A 27,469-nucleotide genomic window follows, 5' to 3' on the forward strand; every position below is an offset into this window, starting at 1 on the left:
GGCTTCCTCGGATACGGCCACGTCTGCTGGAGGGATTTCACAAAGAAACAAATTGTTTTTGTATATGAAAAGTCCGGGAGTTACTACATGACCCACATCCGTCCTGTGGTAATGATCGCTGAATCCAGGAGGTCAGACAAGACTCAATAGCTCATGTCTGGCCACCGCTGCCAGAGTGTGACGTGGTCGTAACCGAGGAAGCCATCTCGTTTCTAAGGGACAGAATGACTACATTTATGAGAAATTATCTTCACACAGGAACATTTTTTTTAATAACATCCAATTGAAGAAATGTTTATAAATGGAAGATCAGTGAAACTGAATGTGAATGCCCAGACGAGAATACCCCTTTAAGTTCAGAAATACCCCCAAAGTGGCATAAATATGTTCACTGGACATATGGCAGGGCCTGCAAGTGATAGGACAGTGCAAGGATTTTGAAGCTTTTAAGGCTATTTCCCTATATGTTTTGCAGGTCCCAGTTTGAAGTATCTCTGTTTTATAAAAGACCACACTAAATATTTTTTAAGTTGTTTTGTATGTACACTTGTATTGTTCTCTTGTTTTTTTTGGAACAGATGTGCTGAATATCTGAAATATTGAAACACATTTTTTTATCTAAAATGACCACTTAGGACACAATTGTCATGCAACAACATAAATGTGAAAAAATGTACTCTGACATTTATAAGGTTGTTTTTCCTGCCTTCATTAAAAAACCCATAACTGGCCCTTATATACTGCTTGGACATATAAGGGCATAGCCTTCATTTACTTGGTATTCATCTAGGGGTATAATGGGAATTAGGAGGTGGTGTAGGAGATTAGGGGTTCAGAGTATACAAATTAACCCCTTAACGCTCTGCGCCGTAGCTCTACGGCGCAGAGGTGCGGGGCATGTATGAAGAGGGCTCACGGGCTGAGTCCTTTTAATACACAGGTGGGGGTTGTTGCATATTGCAGCAAATCCCCACCGCTGATAACCGGGTATGATCCCTGGTGATCAGTGCTCCTAAAGAGGACATAGGAGTTATACAATGCCATTTGGATAAAATATACTGCCAGCTTTTTGTACCATATTTTACATTTCCGCATGGCATTGCACGCTTTGAGCATCTGGTCAGACATGTCCACCCCCCCCCCATACATTTATTGTAATAATGAATGCATAGTGGCTGCTATTCCGTGGACAGGGACAAGGGAGCTGCTGGCATCATGCATGCTTGTTAGCATATACACTTCTTTATTTGTCCCTTAATTTTTAAAAGAGGACCCCATCACTGTGCAGTTCCCTGCTCTCCCCAACCTGCAGGGTTTGGCCTATTAGGGTCTTGGGAAGGTGCCTCTGATTCCTGCGGACCATCCCACATGCCAGGGGTTTTTTCTACAAGAGGGCACACTTGTGTACCAATTATCAAGGTACACATGGTACCCCTGGTCAAAACACTGAATGCAGGAGGTCCCAGACAACCTTCCCAGTTATTGTGAGGGATGGAGGACAATCAGGGGGCTGAATTTGACTGTCCCTTCCCTCATCCACCGAAATCTATCTTTTTGGGCTCTATAGGGAAGAGAATTTTTGGCTTAGAAATTTAATCAGGGGCCGAATCTTATACAGCTTGTCAAAACTGGGGTCATTTGGGGGGGGGGGGGGGCATTGGGAATTGTCAGCAAAATGGAGAAATTTTTGGATGGCCTCAAAGTGAGCCCTGAGCATTGTTGATCCGGACAAGGGGGTATGATGTAAGAGATCTTTAGACCAATAGTCCCTTACAAATGTTTTTTTGTAAGGCCCATATTCAGTACCAATCCCCCAAATTTTTTAAATTTCTTCTTTAGTGGTTGGATACCATCTATATGGCCTGGCATAAAAGCAATTGATGGTTGGTTTCTAAAAAATACTGGGAATATAAATTGGATTGGATCAAGTCCAGCAGGTCATCTGTAAAAAAATAATCTGAAATGGCCAATTTCAGATAACCCTGCTGTTTGTACTTTGCTCCTGGAACAGCGGTAAAGTCAAGTACTTGGGGAACACAGGAGGCTGGGTGTCAAACCAGTTACTTTCTGGAGGTGGAGGCAAAACTGTACTTATGGCCCTCCTAACCCTGCGAGGAGGTTCTTCACGATCAGATGAGGAAGAAGAAGAGGAGGACAGAACACATTCTGAGCCTCCCTCACTCACTGATTCTGTCAGAGGCTTACATAGCATACGCCTCTACAGCACTGTATGTTCTTTGTGTCATTTTGTCTAATGCACTTTATTTGAAACTGTAACAATGTGTTTGACTTGCAAATGTAACAACCGTAGACACTGACAGCTGCAGTGACACTGACTGCTGCTGGTGGACACTGATGAACTGTTTTGCTGTTCAAAACTGTCGCTGTTCAAAACTGTCAGTCTGACAGTGAATAACGCTGTTGGTTTGTCGCTGACACTGACAGATGCTGACTGACGTGGACGGACACTGACTTTTTTTTATCTTTTTTTTTTTTGTAACAAAAAAAGAGGAACTGAAAGTTCCCTGACAGATGGGCCTGACTGACTCTGACGGGCGCTCACTGATGGACAATGACTGACTGACGGACGCTGACTGACAGTAATTGATTCTAACACTGACTTTTAATTTTTTCCATTTTTTATAAGTTTTTTTGACAAAGAACAAAGAAACTGAAATCTCCCTTAGATTAGGAGTTATCAGGACTGATCAGTGAGACAGACAGTGACTGATCAGTGAGACATTATAGTACGGAATCCAGTCACACCTAAAGGTGTGCGATACAACTCCTATACAAAAATCTGATCAGTGAGACAGACAGTGACTGATGCGGACACTAACTGACTCGGACGGGCCCTACCCGGCTCCGACGGGCCCTACCCAGCGCTCCCCTTATAGTGTGGGAGTTATGGGGGATGATCACAGAGGGGAATCTGAGATCAAAGGGTTAAAAAAGGAGGGTTCTGCCTCTGAGGGGACAGCAGAAGGACAAAGGCTCCATTCTCTTCACTTCACAACACTGAATGAGGAGAACAGACCTGGTAGCCCTCCTCTGCCTTCCTCTTGATACATGATTGTTGTCTGATTGGCCATTCTGTACAGATCGGCCATTCAGAGTGATCGCCGGCAAGGGACCGCTATGATGGGTCCTCTGCCGGTAACTAGCCCGCGCCGAGACTGCGACTTTGTGACACTGTCACCCGTGACAGTGACACTTTAAAGTTCTGACGCAACTCTACATCTAGGTGTGGGAAAGACTGCATCCTATGACGTAGAATCACGTCAAGGTGGGGGAAGGGGTTAAATTGATTTTGTATGTAAGTTGGAACAGGTATATTTTGTCTGTAGCTCCAGACAAAAATGTTGTTGTCCCAGTGACAATTTTTGCAGTAATGGGAATAAGGATTATCAATAAAGCTTCATTACAGACATCTTTACAGCTGATCATTGCAGCCTGGGACTAAAGTAAAGCATCCAGAGAGCTTCACCAGAGGTCAGTGGGAAGAGGGGTCAGTCTGTAACAAGGGGTTGTCTGTAAGTCGGGGGACTTACTATTGTATAGACTTACTACTGTCTACATTTTTGCTGAGTACAGACATTTTTGAGTTGTAGTTGAGTTGCAGTTCCCATAACTGAGAATACTTAGATGCTGTGGACTAAGCTAGTGTCCTCATACAACACTATACATTCTAATGTCTTTATGTAATGCAATCCATGAGAACAGAACTCATGGTACTTTTAGTGTTTCCGAATGTGGCAATTTGATTTTTATTTGCACAGCTCACAATCTTATCACTCTCTCCGTATAAGCATGCAGATGCTATCTATTAAAAACCAGAATTGATGTTTTTTTTATCCTGCCCATTATCATTATGTAGACATACTGCATATAGACAGACATTCAATCAATGTAATGATGAACAAATTACCTTTTTCTTATACCAGGTTAAGCTTTATGTACATTACACATGTATTTAGTGTTGCATTAATAATAATTTATTCTAGGAGTAAAATATCTTACCTCCTGCTCCTCAAAAATGGGCTGATATTTCTCCAGTGACAATTTCTTTAGGATGGCAGAAAGTTCATCTGTAAATGACAAATCAACTCACATCATTATAACTTAACTGTACGATTGTAATCTGGACATCTACCGGTAGTACACAGCGCAGGGTTATAATTCAGTGAAAAGATGGTGCCGTCACTGATTACTGAATTCTTCACAGTAATGCTCGCAGTCCCCCTCTATAAGGAACCTGTCGTCAGGATTTCACATTTTGACCTAAGGACAGGTTCCCATAGGCTGTTCAATACTGCTCTCCTACCTTTCTCCTCCCAACCTTTGATGCAGACATGAGCTGGCAGAGATATGCTTACAGCACTGGTCAACTCACATCTGCATAAGGAAGGGGGAAGATTGAACAGAAGAGAGGGGGGGGAGCTAGGAAAGCAGTGGTGACAAAGGGACTCACAAGATTGCACAAAAGAAGATTGATAATTAATATTCAACAGCCTATGCCATGGTAACCTGTCATTGGGTCAAAATATGAAATCCTGATGGCAGCTTCCCTTTAAAGTGGCATTGATGCATTTTTTCACCAGGCTAACTTTATGATCCCCATGTGCTATGTGTAAGTATACTTCTAAAATAATATCCACTTCAGTGTAACATTGTCTGTGTAAATGAAAAGGTTAAAAAGTTTTGTAGGTATTGAAGTATGGAAGATAATTGTACCTTCATCTGTGATGGTCCCACTGCTGGAACCGCCACTGCTTTTTGACTGCTTATGAGAGGAGGAAGATGATACAGATGACTCTGCTAGGCGCCCTTTGGGAGTAGGTGATGGGGAGGGAGTCAGTGTAGGTGATGTGCTCTTGGAGGTAGAAGAAGTCCCAGATGGAGGTCGGGTCACAATTTCAATTTTCTGTTAAGAAGAGATAAAATGTAACTGTTTAAGGAACTTTACCACATAAAACAAATCTTGCCATAGAAACTGCATTACCTTAGGTAAATGTCCATTGCTAGTGGGGAGAACAGCTGGCTGCTCAGCAACAGTGGACACACACATTGTGTTGGGCAGACTCTGTGGCACAGTTTCTTTCTGCGTTGATAACGAGGCAGCTTTTCGTCTTTGTGCAGCTATTTGTGATAAGACATTGTCTGCACTTCCACCTTTGTACAAAAAAAGGATCACAGACTTTTATTGGCACCGCAACCAAACCCTGTAAGCCTCCTAAAAGTAAAATTACCCATTGTAAAATGTGGGGTTTCAATCATTATGGTAATGTCATGTATAAGAAGGAAAAAAACAACTTAATATATACAATAACTAACCATCAACCAGCAATTATAATGACTGTCTGTGTAAATGTTTAATCAGCTAGCTGGGGTTTTTGTTTACGAAGAAAAATGTGTGGGTTTGGAGGCTATATAGTTCTCTCTTCTTAAAAGGAATAAGTCAGCAGTTTTGACTATAAAAAGCAGCAAACAGTGTTAAATGGGTTTGTACATAAAAGAAAATTCTTAATTTCAAACCCCTAGGGATGTTTACACAATAAAGATAATTTTTAACCCTTTACTTTACAATCTTACTCAGTTTTTTGGTTGTCTTAGCTCCTATCACTCAGAGATGGTCAGTGTAAAATTCCTCTGTGTGCTGACAATGTGGTTAGATTATCAGGGTCCAGTTTTATCTACACTTTCATTTAGCTTCTGAACATTCCCTAGTATCTGACACATAAAAAGAGTGATGAGACCGAACAGAGATGATGAAATCCATGAGATACATATAACACACAATGACACTCTCAGCTCTGCCATCTCAGCCATAACATACACTGTCAGCACTACCGTGTCTCCCTCTCCTGGATAAATACCTTATCTGCCTGTATCTTGTAAAGTAAATCTCCTCACACTGTTGCTTGCTGGCAGAAAGTCTGTGTATGTGTATGTGTGTGTGTGTGTGAGCTCGTCTTGGAATGCAAGGGGAGGGGGCTGATGCAGAGAGGAGCAGCTGCAGCATCAGACAGGAGAAAAATCTGTCCTGCCTGACCCTAAATTCTGATATACAGTTGGATCCCGGGCAACAGAAATTGTATATACCAGGACTGATAGAGACAGATTGTATCTGTGAAATGCTGTATTTTTGTTAATAACAGTGAATTAGAGAATGTGTTATTTTGCTATCCTGGACATATTTAAGAATCTTGTCTTCGTGGGAATACCCCTTTAAGTAGCAGTCCTGAATATCTGTACAGTCATGGCCAAAAGTTTTGAGAATTATACTAATGTTAATTTTTACTAAGTCTACTGCATCAGGTTTTATAATGGCAATTTGCATATACTCCAGAATGTAATAAAGAGTGATCAGCTTAACAGCAATTAATTACAAAGTCAATATTTGCCTAGAAAATGAACGTTTTCAACTTCATTGCAGGCCCGCCTTAAACGAGCAGCTAACATTGTTTCAGTGATCGCTCCATTAACACAGGTGTGGGTGTTGATGAGGACAGGGCTGGAGATCAATCTGTCATGATTAAGTAAAAATCACACCACTGGACACTTTAAAAGGAGGCTGGTGGTTGGCATCATTGTTTCTCTTCTGTTAACCATGATTATCTCTAAAGAAACATGTGCAGTCATCACTGCACTGGGAAGAGGGAAGAGTATCGCAGCTAGAAAGATTGCACCTCAGTCAACAATCTATCGCAGCATTAAGGAATTCAAGAAGAGAGGTTCCATTGTTTCCAAAAAGGTTCAAGGGTGCCCAAGAAGGACCAGCAAGCGCCAGGACCGGCTCTTAAAAGTGTTTCAGCTTTGGGATCGGGCTACCAGCAGTGCAGAGATTGCTCAGGAATGGCAGCAGGCACTGTGAGGCGGATACTCTTGGAGCAAGGCCTGGTGTCCAGGAGGGCAGCAAAGAAGCCACTTCTCTCCTGAAAAAACATCAGGGACAGGCTGATATTCTGCAAAAGGTACAGGGAGTGGACTGCTGAGGACTGGGGTAAAGTCATTTTCTCTGATGAATTCCCTTTCCGTTTGTTTGGAACATCTGGAAAACAGCTTGTTCGGAGAAGACAAGGTGAGCGATACCACCAGTCTTGTCTCATGCCAACTGTAAAGCATCCTGCAACCATTCATGTGTGGGGTTGCTTCTCAGCCAAGAGAATCGTCTCTCTCTCAGTCTTGCCTTAAAACACATCCATGAATAAAGAATGGTACCAGAATGTCATCCAAGAGCAACTTCTCCCAACCATCCAAGAGCAGTTTGGTGATCAACAATGCCTTTTCCAGCATTATGGAGCACCTTGTCATAAAGCAAAGGTGATAACTAAATGGCTCAGGGAACAAAACATTGAGATTTTAGGTCCATGGCCTGGAAACTCCCCAGATCTTAATCCCATTGAGAACTTGTGGCCAATCATCAAGAGACGGGTGTCACAACAAATTGTGACAAAATGTAAGCATTGATTGTGCAAGAATGGACTGCTGTCAGTCAGGATTTGGTCCAGAAGTTGATGGAGAGCATGCCAGGGAGAATTTCAGAGGTCCTGAAGAAGAAGGGTCAACACTGCAAATATTGACTTGCTGCATCAACTCATTCTAACTGTCAATAAAAGCTTTTGTTACTCATAATATGATTGCACTTGTATTTCTGTATGTGATAAAAACATCTGACAAACACACATAAAAACCAGAGGGCAACAGATCATGTGAAAATATAATATTTGTGTCACTCTCAAAACTTATGGCCATGCCAGGAGGCTATGCATTACAGAGCTATGATTCCTAAACCCTTTCTCCGATTTGGATGTGGAAACTCTCATATTGCAGCTGGGAGTGCGCACTTTCAGACCATATTATATATATAATTGTATTTTTGAACATGTTTTTGTAAACAGCTAAAATAACAAAACTTGTGTCACTGTCCAAATATTTCTGGCCCTAACTGTATTTAAAAGCTTCTTGTATTCACTTGTACTACTGATTTAAGCAAAGTTTGTGGAGACTTTAGGTGCCCATTTTTAAACATTTTCATATGTGAATGTTGAGTTTTATCATTTTGGAATTAATAAAAGTAAAGGTAGAAGAGCTAAAAAGTCTCATAGCACATGATAATTCCATGTGTCTACAGTCTGATCAGTCAGAGTTATTCATCTTTTTTCCACCAACATTACAGCCCCAAGACCTGTGTAAAAGATAAAACCTCTCATGAAGGTTAGCAGCCATTGTAATTTCCATACTGTATGTATGTCACCTCCTTACCTGTGATACTGTTGGCTCCACCAGAAGAATGTGGTGAATGGTTAAAATTTCCAGAATTTGAAGGCGAAGCAGGGCTTCTTGGCAAGGAAGGAAATTTGACAGTCCTTGGAGCTCTGCTTACTGAAGTCTGGATATAAAATAAAAATGCACACAAAGTACAATAACCAATAAAATAAAGTAGAGTTACTGACTAGAATAAAAGATGCTCATTTTGTGTACTCCTATACATTTTGGAAAAATTACATTTTACATCTTGCAAGTCTGTATGAGGTTCCAGAACTATAAGAATCTGCTATAAACTGCTAGGAATTAGAAAAAAATATTCTTTCATTAAACATTTAACTTGTAGTCATAAACTTACAATATCAGAATTTCCACTGCTGTTAAAGTTGGGCTTCGTAAGTCTTGCCATTGAAGCTCGAGTTTGTTCCAGTTTCCCATCCTTACTGATCCTGGACCGATCAGAATTCCACAGCTCAAAGTTAGAGGGTGGCAAGAAGGGAGGAATGACAGCCTTCAACTTGTCATTGGGGAGCTTAGCAAAAGGGGCACCATTCTTTAGCTTGGAGACAGAAAGAACAGTTTTACAATTTAGCGTGTAATAATTTTTTGATATCACTGTGCATTCAAACTGTAACTGAAACTTTTAACAAAAGCACATAGATTAATACTGCAGATGATAAATGGTTAACTTTAATAATATAAATTATTAAAGAAAAATGCTCTTTTGTCTTTCTTTTTCCCAAAATTCAGCTTTCTGCCCTGTACAACAATGACAGCTAAAGTTAAAGTTGTCAGAGAGTTATAAAAACCAGTGATGTAGCCAGAGGGGGTGGGGTGCAGAAAACCTGTACTCACCTCCTCGGTCTCTAGCGGTGTCCCAAGTTGTAGTCTCGCCATGCCCATATGCCCCATGTTTAAAGGGACTTGGAAGCAGCACTTAGCTTCCGGACGGCTGGAAGCTGTCTAATCACAGTTTCAGAGCCCCTGTAAAAAAAACAGGGGCATGTCACGGACAGACAGTGCAGGACACCAAGAGGGACCAAGGGAGGTAAGCCCCTCTCCAGCCCCATCTTACTCTCCGACAAACCCTATAAAGGAAATTTACCAAAATCAAGTACAGGCGTTCCCCTATTTAAGAACACCCGACTTACAGACGATCCCTAGTTGCTGTACAAACAGACCTCTGGTTTTTGGTAATTTACTTTTTCTACTTAGGCTACTATAAACAGTTCTAACAGTTATCAATCATTTCTGCAATAAAGCTTTATTGTTATCTTGCTTCTTTTAACAAACCAACATTTATAACATCCAATTGTCACAGAGACCAAAAAAATTTTTGACTGGAGTTACAATTACATACAAATTCAACTTAAGAACAAACCTACAGAACCTATCTTGTATGTAACTGTATGTGTCTGTATAATAAACAAGGGGAACAGAGGTACTGTGAGTGTGGTTAATCTTCTCATATTTGTTAGCCATGGCCTCCTTACTTTTAATATCAACATTTATAATTATAAAAGCCCACATTTTCTTGTGGGCTTGGTCTTTTTACAGCTTTCACTGTGCTCCCCAAATTACATGTCTACTTTATTTTTTGGGTGGGTTCGGTCACAGGGATACCAAACTTATATAGGTGTTATTGTGTTTTAATACATTGTAAGAAATTAAAACCTTCTGTACAAAAAAAAAAAAAAAAATCTTCGTTATGCCATCATCTGGTGCAAATAGCTTTTTCATGCTTCCGTGTACAAAGCTATGTGAGGTGTCATTTTTTTGCGGAACGAACCAAAATTTTCTATGCTACCATTTTGGTAACTTTGGTGGCTATGCCGGTAGCAATCAATGGGTTACTGATGGGTATTCGGTGCAATATGCAGCAAACACCATTTTTTATGGAAAGGGCTCAGCCCTTGAGCCCTCTCCATACTCACGTAACTGAAAGAAACTCAATTCATATAATATGCAAATGTCAAATATTATATTCGGATGCATGAGATGCTTACCATTGTAGCAAGTAGTAAATCATCACCCTCAGTTTTTGTGGTTCCTAATCCTTGAAAAGAGATAAGAATTAAACTGTTATGTTTCAAGATCCACAAGTGAAAATCCTTTCTACTATGATCAATGAGCATAATGGAATGGTTTTATACTACTTTCTATCTGCTAAATTTTTCATAACAGTAGCTTCACTTTATAGAAAACGCATACAGAAAGGCAACTTTAATGCCTTTGACTGATCTGAAGGTATAAGAGGGCGCTATAAGCCAGCTGGACACATAGATTAAGAGGATGACAATCTATAGCCTCTCAATCCTTCTGTCCTCTCCTTGGCATATATAACTCACAGTAATGGCTTTTTTCATCTAATATAACATCTATTTCATTTATTTTAACTTTACCCTGATCACTCACAGTTCATCTCTACTCTCTCCTCCCAGCGTGTCCCCCACTAAATAGCCACCAGCGCAACCATGCTGTAAGAAAACAGAGCCTTCAGCAATTAACAGTTATGGTTAATTACCGTATACACTCGTGTATAAGCAGAGTTTTTCAGCACAAAAAATGTGCTGCAGCTCCAGGCGGTTTCTCTTCTATCTCCTCTATGCTGTAGTAGTCGGCAGAGACGCGTCCAGCTGGCGCACACTATGATGTGGGGGCTGGCTGTATACTACTTGGGGGCTGGCTGGCTGTATACTACTTGGGGGCTGATTGGCTGTATACTACATGGGGGCTGGCTGGCTGTATACTACATGGCGGCTGGCTGGCTGTATACTACATGGGGGCTGGCTATATACCACAGGGGGCTGGCTGGCTATATACCACAGGGGGCTGGCTGGCTATATACCACAGGGGGCTGGCTGGCTATATACCACAGGGGGCTGGCTGGCTATATACCACAGGGGGCTGGCTGGCTATATACCACAGGGCGCTGGCTGGCTATATACCACAGGGCGCTGGCTGGCTATATACCACAGGGGGCTGGCTGGCTATATACCACAGGGGGCTGGCTGGCTATATACCACAGGGGACTGGCTGGCTATATACCACAGGGGGCTGGCTGGCTATATACTACAGGGGGCTGGCTGGCTATATACTATAGGGGGCTGGATGGCTATATACTACAGGGGGCTGGATGGCTATATACTACAGGGGGCTGGATGGCTATATACTGGAGGCTGCGACCAATGCATTTCCCACCCTCGGCTTATTCTCAAGTCAATAGGTTTTCCCAGTTTTTGGTGCTAAAATTAATGGGTCTTGGCTTATACTCAGGTCGGCCTAAACTCGAGTATATAAAGTAAATACATTTTTATATTAATTGCAGTGAGGTTTATAGGAAAGGGAATGAAGAGGAAAGGATGACAAATCTGCTCCTGAAAGTTGCGTTATACAATACATAAGGACCTTTATTTGCATTCAAACATTCAAATAGTGAGTTGCTAAGGACACTTTTCAAAAAATGTTTACAACTCTCTCATCTACACATTTATTACAAAAAATGTTCAAATAAACCTGAATCTTTATATTGGAGTAAATTGTGGAGGTGGGGTCGCAAAAGCAGACATTGGTCTTGTCCTGGAACCCCCCGAAGGTGTATTACCGTGCAAAGCATAGAGGTGCATGCTTAATCGCTATATGGTTATGTGTATGCCTCCTCACCGCTGTCTTTGGAGGTAGTTGTCCAGGCTGTAGACGACTCTGGTCTTCTTGGGTTGCTTATATCTGTCTGGGAAGGAGTTCTCATCATAGAGTCAAGAGATGCACTAGCGTTTTCAGTTAATGGCACAAGACGATTGGATGAGAACCCATGTCTCAGTGTCTGAGTCAACTTCAGCTTACGGAACCGATTAGACATTCTGTTCCACCATGACTGAACAAAAATTACATATAAAGTAAACAGCATTTAAAAAAACAACACTATATTTATTAAAATCAAGGGTCATAAACACGTAATAAAAGGACAACATTGAACTTAAAGTGCAACTGCAAAGTATAAAAACTTTTGCATAACTCTGGACTAAGCAAAGATAAGCAATTCTCTAATTAGTTATCTGCAGCGGTTTAGCATCTAGGAGAGGTTTTACCCTGCCCTTCCCCCCGACTTATCTCCATCCGCCATGCTTTCTGGTTGCCAAAGAAAACCGTATAGTACAGCTAGAGAAGCCAGGAGGCTTGTTGAGATGGTCTGTAGGGACTGTAGTGATGTCACAAGCATGTGACTCATCACATGATTAACGCCACCCAATTACAAACAAGCTGTTCTGCATCATTTGAAAATACTGAGTTTGATGCAAAGGACCTTCAGTGATATCACAAGCACATGACTCATCATATGCTTCAGAATGGCCAATTACAAACATACTGAATTTTTTTGGCTTCAGTGGGGTGAGCTGATGTCACAACCTGGAAGTTCCCACCCACATCAGAATTAGGTGAATCTGAATCTAATTTTACATATACCAGATATATCTCATGTAATTTCTCCAGTTTTGTATTTCTGTGCCGTATAAATCTGTACATGTGACGATTTTCACCTGTATGTGCACATATGTCACCGTATCCATACTGTATCAGTATAAAATACAGTGGGCTGGCAAATGATGGATTACAGACTATTGGATGCTGACCAAATGCACCTCCCACTGGTTCTGGATACTGCATGTATATACGGCAGCATACAGTGCGCAACCATGTGCAACCTGTATTTTATACATTCCCATAGAATACTGTGGGGCGTATGGAACGGAAATCCATGAGACAATAATACATACTCTACTTTTATACAGGGCATCCATCTATTTGCATGGCTTTATTGCCCACCGTACCGTACAATACCGTAATCAAGCCGTAATGAATAGGGCCTTATGCCTTATACGTATGTACTGCTGTTTTCATACCTGTTTGAATGCAGTCTAAGGTTGCATGCATACAAAGGTATGATTTCTCCAGTCCTGTAGTTCCGTGCCATATGAGAAGTTTTTCATTTGTATGCTGCATGTATGTAACCCGTATTAGTATGTCCCCATAAACTTATAGGACATACGGAGGGAGAAAATAAGGTATACTCTATATTTTTATGTTGCCAGTATACGGTACGGAATGGTGTAAACAACGGCAATGTAAATGGTTGGACATATTGTCCATTGAAATGAATGTGGCTGCATGTAACTTGTAAAAGGGTCAGACAGTAGGTGTTCTCCTTATGGAGAGATTGGCAATGAAGGCCACCTTTAAGGCATGTGGAGACTTAAAGCCACAGATGCTCACCAGGGAATTCTGGGAAGTATGCACATACGTTTTCCAAGGTGTTAAATGGAAAACAATGCCTCCTTTTGCTACCTTGAAAGGCAGCCCCCTTAGCATCTGGAAGCTGAACTGTGCCCTTCTGGAAGATGAGGGAGTGCAGGAGGAGCTTAGAGAGGCCTACATGGTTTGGAGGAATGACAAATGTTTGTTTGCTACTGTCAGTTTATGGTGGGAATTGGTGAGTTTATTGGTGAGTATGTTAAAGTGGAATTCCGTTGTTTCTTTCAGGACAAAGGCAGAAGGCAGGCGGCCAAAGTGAAAAGGGACTTCAGAGAGCTCTAGCGCCAGCTGAGATCACTGCAAGACCTCCATCATTGCGGCTGGAATGTCAGAGAGGAGCTGGAGGACACCAAGAAAAGCCACTTTGAGGAGGAATCCAAGCAAATCATCTTTCGTGCCTAAATGGACAACCTGAAGAAGGGTGAGAAGTGTAACTTCTTTTTCAAGAAAGTCCACGCCGGCCACACGCCCCTGACTGAACTGCGCGATTAAGCTGGAAACATGCAGCGAGGCAAGGAGGCCGTGATGGGAGTCGTCGCCGACTTATACAGCAGCCTCTACGCCCTGAAAACCACAGACCAAGAAGCAGCCGAGAGGTTCATAGCAGGTATCACTAACCCCCTTGATCCTGCAGGTGCCACGGCAATGGATGCCCCTTTGACGGTAGATGAGCTGCTCTCTGCCGCTAAATCCTTTAGACCCGGCAGGACTCCGGGCAGTGATGGTCTCCCAGAAGAGCTCTATGTAGCGCTGGGGGACCTCATATGCCCAGACTTGCTGGAGCTCTTTGAGGAGATGGTGGTGGAGAGCAGGATGCCGCCGCCACTGAGGCAAGGAATGATCACGATCCTGTACAAGCATATGGGAGAGAGATGCGACCTGAAGAACTGGCGTCCCATTTCGCTGCTCAACGAGGACTACAAGATCCTGGCAAAGGTCCTAGCAAACAGACTGAAGGTCGTCATAGGGATGATCATCCACCCGGACCATCCACCCGGCATCCTGGGATGCCGCAGGATTGCAGACAGTCTAGCCCTCATGAAAGACACGGTACATTACAACAGAAGCATCCGCATCCGCGCAGCCCTGGTCAGCCTTGATCAGGAAAAGGCCTTCGACCGAGTCTTGCATGAATTCATGGGTAAGGTACTGCACAAGCTTGGTCTGGGGAAAATGTTTTCTATCTATGTTAACCTGATGTATTCTGACATTTGCAGCACGGTGTTGGTGAACGGCTGGATGACTTACCCCTTTCCTATCCTTTCCAGGGTTAGACAAGGCTGTCCTCTTTCACCTCTACTCTTTGTTTGTGTTATAGAGTTGTTCGCAGGATCTATCCGGCAGAGAGGAGAGATCAGAGGGATCATCGCATCGGGACCAGGACACGCCGAGGTCAAGTGCCCGCTCTACATGGACGACGTAACAGTCTTCTGCACAGACCAGCGTTTGGTGACAGAGCTCGGACGTTTGAGTTGTTCGGACAAGCTTCGGGAGCAAAGGTCAGCTGCAAGAAGTCAGAGGTCATGCTCTTGGGGGATTGCCATCCTGCTTCTTCTGCACCTCTTCCATTCTCCATCCAGCAAGACTTCATCAAAGTTTTGGGGGTTTGGTTTGTGAAAGACAGAGCAGCCACAAAGTCTTGGCAAGAACGCTTGGACAAGGTAAACCAACGGATTGGACTGTGGGCCCTCAGACAGCTTACCCTCACAGGGAAAGCATTGGTCCAGCATAACGAGGTGCTGCCTGTGCTACACTACATGGTACAGGCATGGCCGCCCACGGCCGAAGTCAGCAAGGCCATTACCAGGACCGTGTTCAAGTTTGTTTGGGGTTCAAAGATGGACAGAGTTAAAAGGTCAGTACATGAGGGGGGTAAAGGCATCCCTGACATCCCCACTTTGCTATGGATTTCTTTTGTGTGTGACATCGTCCAAAGAACTCTGAGAACACAAAGGGAGTCTGACGGAAAATCCATGTCCCGCTTTTTCCTTCTTCCCCTGTGGCGGGGGCTTGGTTGGGAAAAGTGTAACAGCTCCTTCCCTTACAACTGGGATCCGCCCTGGTACTATGTCAGGGCAGTGAAATTTGTGAGGGAGAAATATCTGGAGGGAACCAAGACTATCCACAAACTTATCAAAGCCAAGGACATCGTGGAGTGTGTTCCTGGGCTGACCTCCAGCACCATGGACACCATGTGGTCCAACATATCATGTGAAAAGCTTAACAACTGGCACAAGGATTTTTCATGGGTGGCTATCCAGGGGGGCCTCCCCACCCTGAGCAAAACCCAGTACTGCCCCCGGTGTCCCTTTGTTGAGGAGACATCATTGCACTTGTTCTAGGAATGCTCCTTTGCTCGGGGCCTGTTGAAAGCCCTGGATCACAAACTTCTTCTTTCTGTGCCCAGGAACACCATAACGTGCCACACTGCTGTTTATGGTTTGTTCCAAGGCACCCACACGGTGGAGGCCATCCAGGATGCCTGGCGTCTTAGGAATTGCTTCGAAGATGTCTTGTAGTACGCCAGAAGGCGCCTCACCATGCACAGAGAAACTTCGTCCATCCAGGATTGTCATCAGCTAGTACTGAGCCAGCTCAGAGACTACGCCTCCCTTGACAGCAGGATGGACTTAGAAGAAGAGGACTGAAAAGCTTCTTCTTCACTTTTCTCTTGTGGACTTTTGGCTTTTGGTTTATTTTGATTATGGACTTTATTTAGGGAGCTATGGGACTTTGCCTCTTTCCTCACAGATTGAGGCATCCAGGAAGTAGAAGACTTACCATCCTCTCCTTCCCCCCTACCTCTCTCTTAAGTCTGTTATTTTTCAATAACGCTACGGGCCTGTCACAACTACCCCCAGCCCCCCCCCCCCCGGTCATCTGTATTCCCTGTTGCAGGTAGTTGCTTTAATTGAAAAATGTATGTGATATCCTGCATGTGTCACTTTCCCGCTGAGGTCCGCCGGAGTTCACCATCTTCTTCCCGGTGTATGTGAGTGCATGTCTTGCGACACAATTTGAATTTTAAATCCTGTTCTCAGTCTGAATCAGTTGGGTTGTCCGACGGCCACACCCCCCGATTTGTGTTGAATGAATCCGATCATGTGTGCCAAAACCCCTGTTAAAAGCGGCGCAAATCGGAAATAGTCGGGAAAACCGATGGAAATGCGGTCCGCTGACCCTTAGTAAATTTGCCCCATTGTCTGTAAGTGTTACTGTGTACTTGTGAATAAAGGCTCTTTCAATAAAAAAAAAATCTATGGCTTTAAGTCTCCACACGCCTTTTTGGTGGCCCTAATTGGCAATCTCTCCGTAAGGAGAACACCTACTGTCTGACCCTACTCAATGGCCTTTCAGACAGCCAAACCAGTTCCCTACGCTTTACTGAGGAGACCCAACCAGGTTGAAACAGTGCTGTCTACAGTTGGGAGTACAAGGAGTCTAAAAACATGGTGTGGGATTAAGCCAAACCAGTATATCTATTCCATAAGGAACAGACTCCCAACTATAGACAGCACTATTTTGACCTGGTTGGGTCTCCTCAGTAATAGCCTCTCACACAGCCAAATCAGTTCCCTACGCTGTACTAAGGAGACCCATGCAGGTCGAAACAGTGCCGTCTACAGTTGGGAGTCTGTTCCTTCTGGAATAGAATTACTGGTTTGGCTTAATCCCACATCATATTTTTAGACTTCTTGTAGGTCATACTTGGTGTTTAGGGGGGTTAGGGGGTAGAAAAAGGAGGCATTGTTTTCCATTTAGCACCTTGGAAAACGTATTTACATACTTTCCTTTAACCTTTCAAAAAACGGTACAGTACGGGTAACATACACCCATTTTAATACGTTCTTGTCAATACAACCTAAGGGATTATACAAGTAATGACAACTAAATTTGGGGGATAACTTTATGACTATAAGTTAGTATGTAAATATGCACAGCTTTAAAAAAGTATAATTAGCAGTTATGAGATGTATTACAAAAATAGTGTAGATTGTGGTCTGTTCATATCATGTGTAGGGAAAACTGTGGGCCACCACCAATGCCTCAAGTGAAAGCACTGTTGACGAAAGCTAGAGAGAGCATATTACTATGGAGCAAGTCTCTGTCCAAACACACTAGGAAGAACACAGGTAGGAAATTTGCTTAGCTGAGAGTCTGCATTGCGTGCAAGATCCATTGTACAAGGTGTATTCAATAACAAATCAGAGAGAAATTCTCATTCCTCATATACCATTATTAATCAGAGTCAATTCTTCTGAAACCAATAGGCAGAAGGTTTGAGGAACCCATGTCATAAAGAACTACATTTCTGTTTTCTAAATGCTGATACAGAAATATTATTAAAGATTGTAAAATAATAGAAGCTTTAAATCTACATCATACACTGAAAGGGACAATGTCACCATAGTGTAACCCAATAAACTACCAGCCCTCTTAGTTTGGGGATGAAATGTCCTTTCTAGATTTCCCTCTTTGATTCGAAATCTCACCCATTTACCTATTAAAAAAGTCATGAGCAGAGAAGAGTCATATTTTGTCCTAGATGAGTCAAGTTTAGGGGCTGCAGGGGAGTGTCACATCAGATGCCAGTATCTTAGTATCTTTTGTGTGAAAGCAAATTAATTGTTAATTGTAATAAACATATTTGAACATAGGTAGTTTGGCCAGTGTCCTTGTATAAGAGTAGAGATACTAGGTTCTGTTCCATTCATCTCAATGAAGCTGACAGAGATTGCCGAGCACCGCGTTGGTATAGAGCCCGACTGATTATCATACAGTGAAAGCAAAAAAAGACTTATTTTGCAAATAGCTGCACTGTGAGGATGATGGGAGCGCAAACTTATCTTTTTAAGTCTGAAAAGATACATGGGACCTAATGTTTCTGGTGAATGGGTAGATGCAGTTGCGTATAAGAAAGCATTTCAATGTATTGTCACACTCCAGAACATCTCTATTTGCATCCATTTAAAATACGCTAATAGGGTTCATCACACTGGGATCCTACGCAAATGTGCCACCCAATAAGATTTGATAAGTTCAGGTACTGCCAGTCCTCTTCTACTGCGAGGTAGCATCCTAACATTACGGAAAAGTCAATAACGTTTATGGGATGAACTGCATAAAAGAGGCCAGGAGTGCCCCGAGCGCTCAGAGAAGAACTTGATCAATTTAATTAAAAAACGTTGTGCCGCAAAACCATTACAGTTCCTGTCAGGTGACAACCGCCATCTATGGAGAGGGAACAGTCAGTGAACCCTCTCCACGTACAACCGGCCAGTTGTGAAAGGACAAGTACTAGATAGACTTTGATTTAGCAAGTTCTCTTCAGATCTGCAACCATCACTAGAGGGTGGTTTCTAAAGGAATATTGTCAGAACCCCACTGCCTGTTCAGTACCTTCAATCCAGCTTTGTCTTCTGGTGGGAGCGGGATAGTATATGGTTGCTTGCTCTTGGAGAACAGGGTTTTATTCTTCTGCTTTGATCTCTCTTTATCTGACTGTAAACAGACAGTAGCTAGGAGTCGCACAAGTTCTGTGTCTACAGAAAAAGAGACATTGGGGAAGATTTATCATTAGGCAGGATCTTACTCTAATTGTTTGTAGCATCTTAGCAGCCTTTTAGATGTCTTCTGGATATCAGATTTATCATAGTGGCCCAGAGGTGAGGTGCTACTGTATGTAGAAGATATTTTAACTAAAAGTTCCTCTAAAGTCACAGATTTGGCACAACTAGCTTCTGAGTATTTTCAATGTCAATGAGAGACTGAAGTAAATTTGAATTTATAAATCACATCTGGATTCACCCGATAAAGCGGTTTATCAAAGCTGGATTCACATGATAAATCTGGAGTAAGAGACACAAAAGTTGCTAATTTGGCAAAAATCAGCAGGCACAATTGTGAGATCAGCAGTGACACACGAACCCCCCCAATTTGTCCCATTATCCACAAGTAAAATATCATACAGATGTACTAAATTTTTAACAAATGCCAACCTCACTTCTTACATGGAAGTATACATTGGACATGGGAGACCTGCTCTTTTCCAATAAAACATACATGGAAAGTGTGCATTTAACTCTATATTAATAAGAAGAAGAAGAATGTACAACAAATAGGATGATATACTCTTCTATACATAGAATGTCGCTTCCACAGACTAAAACTGCTTAGGTAGGATAAGGCATCTACTGCTGCTTGTGAGATGTGGAATACTGCCCACCAGTGGTTTGTTAGAATAAATAAATAAAAAGAATAAATAGTTGCTTGAATTGAGGACAAGATTAACCCCTTAGTGACAAGATAGTATATTTACCTCCATGGTCATTTTGCCAATCTTTTATGCTTTCTGTCAATATTGCAATAAGGCTATATTCACACGACCGGCAATGGGCGCAATGAGCCATAATACCGTACCGTTCCGTAGCCGGGAGAAAGATAGGACATTTTCTATCTTTCCCCGCAATACAGTGCCGTGCGCAATATATCGCTATGGAGAGGGGAGGGGTGAGCAGAGCCTCAGAGCTTGTTTTGGGGGCGAATATTTTTATTGGCTTCATTATGGGGTACACAGAATTTATTGACAAGCTTTTATAAACACTTAGGGGAGAATGCAATTCTGACAAAAAAAAAAAGTTTTAAATTAACATTGTTCATTGTGTGGTTGTGATAACATGAAAACCAGTTTGCCTGTGGTAAAATTGTTCTTTTATCGCATGGTTAAAATTCAATGCTTTTCTTTTTGTGACTTTTAAAGCAGTTTCACACTGCCATGACTGGTCTGTGAACCATGAATTTCTCATAATTCATAACTTATACTTCCCAAAAATACTCAGTCTAACTAGTGAGCCAAATAGCATCATACACTAACAGGATAAAACTGCAAACCTGGATCATTTAATAGCATCACCAAGTCAAACGCTGTGTAGCCATTTTTCGCACGCAGGTTCACGTCAGCTCCTTGATTTAGCAGGTATATCACTATTTCTTTGTTTCTATTCAAAAGCAATGAGGAAAATAAAGGTATTATTATGTTGTAGATAGACTTTCTCTTCTAAACACAGTTAAAGGGGTATTCCGGGAATATGAATGTCTGACACAAAAACCCATGATGATATAAATAAATGAATACAACAATACTCAATGTCATTAGTCACAAAACGGAGCTTAAATAATTTGATTTTATGAATTACAAAATTTATGGCCTCTCTAAAGTAGGTGGAGTTATCACTAAGATGGCCGCCACTGGAAACTACGAGTTCCATGATCCTTTAGTTCTCAGTAACTCCTTCTCCCTCTTATGCTCTGCTCCCAGTGATGATCTAACAGGTTTTCTTGCTCTGTTACCATAGTAATGATGTGTAACTGCCATCACCACAACACTGGCCATACTGGATGCACTGCAACCAACCGACTACAGCCAAAATTAGTGGTCATCACATGACCTGCCCAGGCAGGTTCAGGAAACGTGATGTGGACATGTGACCAGCGGCCATCTTCTGTCCTGCAATGGACCGTGCGGAGGAAATTAACGGACTGATTAAAGGACCAGTAGCATTTTAATTCTTCATTACAGTGAATGTCATCAGCATTTTCTGCTAAGGGGAGAAAAATTTTAAATAACAACTAATTACACATTAGCTTATATTTTGAGTGCCCACTTGTATATAAATTATGCGGATTCCTGGAATACCCCTTTAATAAAGAACATAGATTTCTTAAAGGAAACACCCATTCTAACCCAAACATGCCTTTAGACAGGTCATGATAAGCTGATGCAGGTTTCAGGGCTTGAATAGGCAAAGAAACTGTCTGTTTCACCGACAAATCGATATTATAATTATGTTAATGAGGATTCTGCGCTTCTGTGTTCCTCACACAGGACGCTGGGGTATTAGCATTATTTTGCACGCCCTCCCTTTTATGCTCCTGTGAGCCGTTGACATCCCTAACTCTCGGGAGCTGTAGCACATGCGACTGCTTTGCAGGACGGATGCTCTAAGTACCCAGGAAGCCTTGTACTCACGCAAGGTTTTGGCGAGGTGACGATTCAGCGCACATGTTCTACAGCTTCCAAAAGCTAGGTTATGTCACCGGCTCTCGGGAGCATGAAACGGAGGGGGCGGGCAGTTCTCCTTCATGCACACTATGGGCGTGTATAATTATGCAAATACCCAAGTATTGAGTGCTCTGTGTGTCCGACACAGGAGCACCGAAGGGTCATTAGCAGAATTATAAAATAAATTTTTCTGCCTGATCACCTGATCTGCCTAATCACCTACCTAATCAATCACCTGAACCTGCATCAGCAAAGCATGACCTGTCTTAAAGTATGTTTGGGTTAGAATGGGTATTTTAAAGTAGTAGATTTCCTCTAAAGTAAACCTACCATTTAAAAAAGCAAAAACATGTATAGATATTCACCTAAACACCTCTTGATGCCCTTTCGTTAATCTTGACATGAACACCTAGAAAAGAAACTTATAATTAGCAGCATGGACCGTGGGGACAAGATGTCCTTTTGCACCGGGCTGCTAATTGTGCACTTCCCCGCACCTGTCATTCAGGGGACGTGAATTCATTCCTCTGGATTAACGTCGCCTTGCTTTTCCAACATGCGAGAGGGAGGTGAGGGGGTGTGCATAATTAGCAGCCTAGAGTGTCAGACATCTTGTCCCCACGCTCCGTGCTGCTAATTATACGCTTCTTTTCTAGGTGATCCCGGTATGTCAAGATTAGTGAAGGACAGCGCCACTATCAACATCACGAGGAGCGTAGATGAATATCTGTACATGGTTCTTTACTTTTTGTCTTTGTTAGATCTTGTCCACGCGCTCCCGACGTTGGGCTCGGCCCGCAAGCCCTCTCCATGCGCACGCCGTACCAGTGATTCTCTATGTGACCCATGGCTAGTGCGACCATAAAACCCATTTCGTTTAATAAGTTTATTTTCTAGAAGTGCCTAAAAATTATATTAGTTGAGTTACCTAAAAAAAGAAAAATTGTGTATCCCATATAAACCCTTATATTAGCTGGTAACCATGAGTGTACATACCCATGGTAGGTGGCTTGCATTAGGGCTGTCCAGGCATGGACACTATCCTGCTTGTTGATATCTGCATTCCTGTCAACTAGGAGCTGTACCAGTTCCAACTTCCCAGTTACTGCAGCGATCATTAGTGGAGATGCCCCATCCGCATTTACAGCATTGACCTGGCTGGGATCCTCATCCATAATCTCCTTAACCAGCAACAGATTCCCTTGAAGATACAGGAAAAAGGGAGAAGAAATTGTATCTATTAAATGGAAATCAGGTGACTTGTGCAATTTACAGTAGTTTTTGTGATAAAGTTACCATTATTATCTGAAAGACCGTTGCACCAAAAGATCTTTTGGGAAAATCCAGGTTGCTGTTCATCAGTTCATGGAACAGAGCATGCACATTACTGTAGAACAGCCTGTATCTAGATTTATAAGACACTGACAGAAACAGGCCATTGTTTTCAGCCGTGTAGTGTGCAGTCCAAAACTTTAGCGCATGCAGAAATTATCTTTTAACATTTTTCTTTTCTTGAGGGAAAAGGAATTCAATGTTTTCTATAATCTTGGGAGTCCTTGCAGCCGTGGCCATACCAAAACATGTTTATTTATAATTTACACTTTTGCCAATTAGAACCAGCATTATAAAGTGTTAGTTCTAAGCTCCAGTCCTAATAGTAATCAGCTCATGGCAGTTCTGGGGCTTCTGTAAGGAGGTACATTTACCCGATTTAGCTGTACGTCCATATACTTAATGCAGCTTCCGACATACAATAGCGTCATTATGCAGCCAAGTGTAAATTACAGAGACTTCTATGGCAAATCTGCATGTGAAAAGATCCAGAAAAACTACTTCATGTTTTAACACCCACATTCATGAAAACTCACACGATAGCTGCCTCTAACTTCTTTGTTAATACTTCATGGATAGAACAGAGTGGAGGGTACAATAAATTTTAATGGGGTCATGGGATTATGATTACAATGAACTTTCACTAGGATAGGCTAGGTCAGCGATGGCGAACCTATGGCACGCGTGCCAGAGAGGGCACGCAGAGCCCTCACTGCTGGCACGCGCTCCATCCTCCTAACCACTGCCAGGTGCGGACAACCACTGTCCACACCTGGTTGTCATGGCTGCTAGCAGTATCGGAGCTGCGCTCCGATACTGCTAGCAGCCATGACAGAGCAGGGTGCTGACACTTCCTGCTCTGTCACTACGATCACAGCAGCGCACAGGACGGTAAGCGTCCCAGCGCTGGCAGCGAAATGATGTCATTACGCTGCCAGCGCTGGGCACCTTACTGTGTGTGCGCTGCAGTGATCAGCCGGAGGAACGAGGTGAGTTTTTTTTTTTTTTAACTCAGCGCTTCCACGGGGCATAGATCAGCAGGAGGCTGATTTCCTGCACGCTCCCGCCCCTCCCCTCCCCTAAGCAACCGGCCCGAAACTCACTGCGCCGCTACCACAAGCCCCCGCGCCCGAACCCCAGCCGCTATCGCACCCCTACCCCCCCCCCCCCCGCCCAAACTCCGCCCACTACTGCAATTTGCCTGCCCGAACTCCGGCCGCTCTCACTACCCCTCCCCCCCCCCAACTCCGGTCACTGCCCCGCATCACCCTCTCCCCTGGAACTCATGCCTCATAACCCCATTGCCACGAACTCCAGATGCTGCATTACCCCCCCCCCCCAGCCCTAACTCTGGCCACCCACCCTCTGCCCATCTACCCTACTGACCCCCCCGGGAACAACAGACACCTGAACTTCTGCCCGCCAGCATGGCCGCCACCTTGGACAACCAAAGAGTAAGTAACATGTATTTCTATGTATGTATTTATGTACTGTATATGCATATTATATATTTATATGTGCATTTATATATATCTGTGTGAGGGCTTATTTTTTGCGTAACATATTTTACTTCTCATTTATTATTCCATGTCGTGTACTGGGAAGCTGTAGATTTTAATACTTTCGCTGTGCGCTCCAAATCATTTGTCTCCTTTATTCTTTGGTTCGGTAAACTCACAGTGATACCAGATTTGTAGGTTTTATTGTGTTTTAATGCTTTTTCTATAATTAAAACCGTGTACGAAAAAGAAAATGGTTTCGCCATCTTGTGACGCTGATAACTTTAGTGCACGGAGCTGGGGAGGTGTGATTTTTTTGCTTCATGAGCCGTTGTTTTCATTGCTACTATTTTGAGGACTGTGTGACCTTTTGATAACTTTTTATTACTCTTTTATGTGATGTAAAATGGTGTAAATGTGGCGTTTCAGTGTGTATAGGACTGCTGGAATCCGAGCTCAGGCAGTCCTGTGTAAATTGATTCTAAACTAAACCGTCAGTTTTCTGGTTAAATTGCCGTACTGGCACTTTGCGATAAGTAATTAGGTTTTGGGTTGCAGTTTGGGCACTCGGTCTCTAAAAGGTTCGCCATCACTGGGCTAGGTCATTAACGGGATTGGTCACTTTTCAATAAATCTCTTCCATTAGACATATCTCTTCCATGTGAGACCCAACCCTATCTGGCCATGATATTCTATTCGAAGAATAGGACAAAGCAACGATAACAGGAAACCCATTTATTACAATTCATGCAGATAAGTAATAACTTACCCATTTTAACAGCATGGAAAATATCAGGTCGTCTCTTTTCTTCATCTGGAAAAAAAAATTCTTAATAACCTTTTAAAAACCTTTTAAATTGTTTCTGTGTACAGAGCCGTGTGATGGCTTATTTTTCTCGTAAAAAATTGTACTTCTCAGTGAAATTTTATATTCTATGTCAGTGGTGGCGAACCTATGGCACTGGTGCCAGAGGTGGCACTTGGAGCCCTCTCTGTGGGCACCCAGGCCTTCACCCCATCACAGAGTTTCCAGACAAGACTCAAAACCTCCTCCTGCCATCCCTGGCCACCCAGGACATGCTGTGATCAGGGCCATTTTAACCCTTTAAGGACCTCGCCCTTTTTTGTTTTTTCATTTTTATTTTTCACTCCCCACAATCAAAAATCTATAACTTTTTTTTGTTTTACACGTAAAGAGATGTGTGACGGCTTGTTTTCTGCATAACAAATTGCACTTCATAGTGATGGTATTTATTATTCCATGCCGTGAAATTCCGAATGCAGTGAAATTGATGAAAAGACTCATTTGCGACGTTTTCAAGTGGGCTTGGAATTTACGGCTTTCACTGTGCGCCACAAATTACATGTCTACTTTATTCTTTGGGTTGGTGGGATCACGGGGATAACAAATTTGTATAGGTTTTATAATGTGTTCATACATTACCAAAAATTAAAAACTTGTGTGCAAATCTCCTGGCGCTAACAACTTTTTTATACTTTGGTGTACGGAGCTGTGGGTGGTATCTTCTTTTGCGATTTTTGATGAAGTTTTCAATGCTACCATTGTTAGGACTGTCTGACCTTTTGATCACTTTTTATTGATTTCTTTATATTTTTCAAAATGGCAAAAAAGTGCCCTTTTCGACTTTGGGCGCTATTTTCTGTTACGGGGTTAAACACAGTGAAAAAACATTATCATATTTTGATAGATCGGGCATTTTCGGATGCGGTGATACCTAATGTGTTTGTGATTTTTACTGTTTATTTATATTTATATCAGTTCCAGGGAAAAGGTGGTGATTTGAGTTTTTATGTTTTTTTATTAAATTTTTTTTTAACTTTTTTAAATTTTTACTTTATTTTCAGACTCCCTAGGGTACTTTGTCAGATTTATCCTACCATATACTGCCATACTACTGTATGGCAGTATATGGGGATTTTCCTCCTCATTCATTCCAATGTGCAAATCGCACATTGTAATCAATGGATTGAAACAAGACAGCCTCGGGTCTTCGGAAAATGGATTGACTTCACAGGAGCACCGATCTCCAACAAGATGGCAGTGCCCATGCACCGCCATCTTTCTGAAGCCGTCGGCTGCTAGCACCAATTGCGGGTGTTACCGGTAAGTCTTTGCTGCGATATGAAGCAAAGTCTTACCGGCTGTGGAGAGGGCTCAGCCTGTAAGCCCTCTCCAGGCACCCGCAGCCGACCTGTGATGTGCTAGTACGTCAGGGGTCGTTTAGGGGTTAAAGCTACACACCCTTAGCTGCCTGGGACTAGAGGAGGAGCAGGGAGGTGCAGACAAGACGGCATTATTATTAGAGCTCCTGCTCTGGGCAGCACAATTCTTCCTGTTCAGGGGACCCTGGAAGGAAGCTACGATGATAATCTAAATTTCTCCTCTTTCTTGCAACTTGGTGTCCTCAGGACGTTGATACAATTAAAAACCTTGACAAAACAGGCAGCAACATGTTACCACTTAAATTGCTATATTGGTACTTTGCATTTAAATAAGTAGGTTTGGTTCTAGTTTGGGCACTCGGTCTCTAAAAGGTTCGCCATCACTGTTCTATGCTGTGTACTGGGTAGCTGGAAAGAAATTGGCATAAAAACTAATTTGTGTCGCTGTCTTGTGGGCTCCGTTTTTACAACTTTCACTGTGCATTCCAAATACTCTATTATTATTTGGTCGGTACGATCATGGCAATACCAATTTTATCTAAGTTTATTTACTTTTAATACATTTTTTTTTTAATGAAAACAATGTCTATGGAAAAAAAATAGTTTCAACATCTTCTGACACTTCTAGTAACTTTTTTTTACTTTCCTTATATGGTGCAATGCAAGAGATAATTTTTTGCAAGATAAGTTGACGTTTTCATCTCTACCATTTTGAGGACTGTGCGACATTTTCATCACTTTTTATAAAATTTTTATGTGATGTAAAATGACATAAAAGTGGCGTTTCGGACATTTGAGCACTATTTTCAATTAA

At 42.4% G+C, this 27,469-nt stretch overlaps 1 protein-coding gene across 1 annotated transcript in view; it reads right to left on the reverse strand.

The window, feature by feature from the left end:
* ANKS6 (ankyrin repeat and sterile alpha motif domain containing 6) overlaps nucleotides 1-27,469 on the reverse strand; it is a 71,054-nt gene that overhangs the window by 34,793 nt on the left and 8,792 nt on the right. Inside the window, exons 3-13 of the mRNA XM_072152900.1 lie at nucleotides 25,241-25,285; nucleotides 22,637-22,841; nucleotides 20,470-20,576; nucleotides 18,979-19,121; nucleotides 11,932-12,142; nucleotides 10,275-10,324; nucleotides 8,627-8,827; nucleotides 8,266-8,392; nucleotides 5,003-5,172; nucleotides 4,735-4,924; nucleotides 4,021-4,088 (exon numbers count right to left, since the gene is read on the reverse strand). Of these exons, the coding sequence (XP_072009001.1) occupies nucleotides 4,021-4,088; nucleotides 4,735-4,924; nucleotides 5,003-5,172; nucleotides 8,266-8,392; nucleotides 8,627-8,827; nucleotides 10,275-10,324; nucleotides 11,932-12,142; nucleotides 18,979-19,121; nucleotides 20,470-20,576; nucleotides 22,637-22,841; nucleotides 25,241-25,285 (1,517 nt within the window). The remainder of the gene's footprint in view (nucleotides 1-4,020; nucleotides 4,089-4,734; nucleotides 4,925-5,002; nucleotides 5,173-8,265; nucleotides 8,393-8,626; nucleotides 8,828-10,274; nucleotides 10,325-11,931; nucleotides 12,143-18,978; nucleotides 19,122-20,469; nucleotides 20,577-22,636; nucleotides 22,842-25,240; nucleotides 25,286-27,469) is intronic.

This window comes from Engystomops pustulosus, chromosome 5 (genome assembly GCF_040894005.1).
Source record: "Engystomops pustulosus chromosome 5, aEngPut4.maternal, whole genome shotgun sequence".
Lineage (NCBI taxonomy): Eukaryota > Metazoa > Chordata > Amphibia > Anura > Leptodactylidae > Engystomops > Engystomops pustulosus.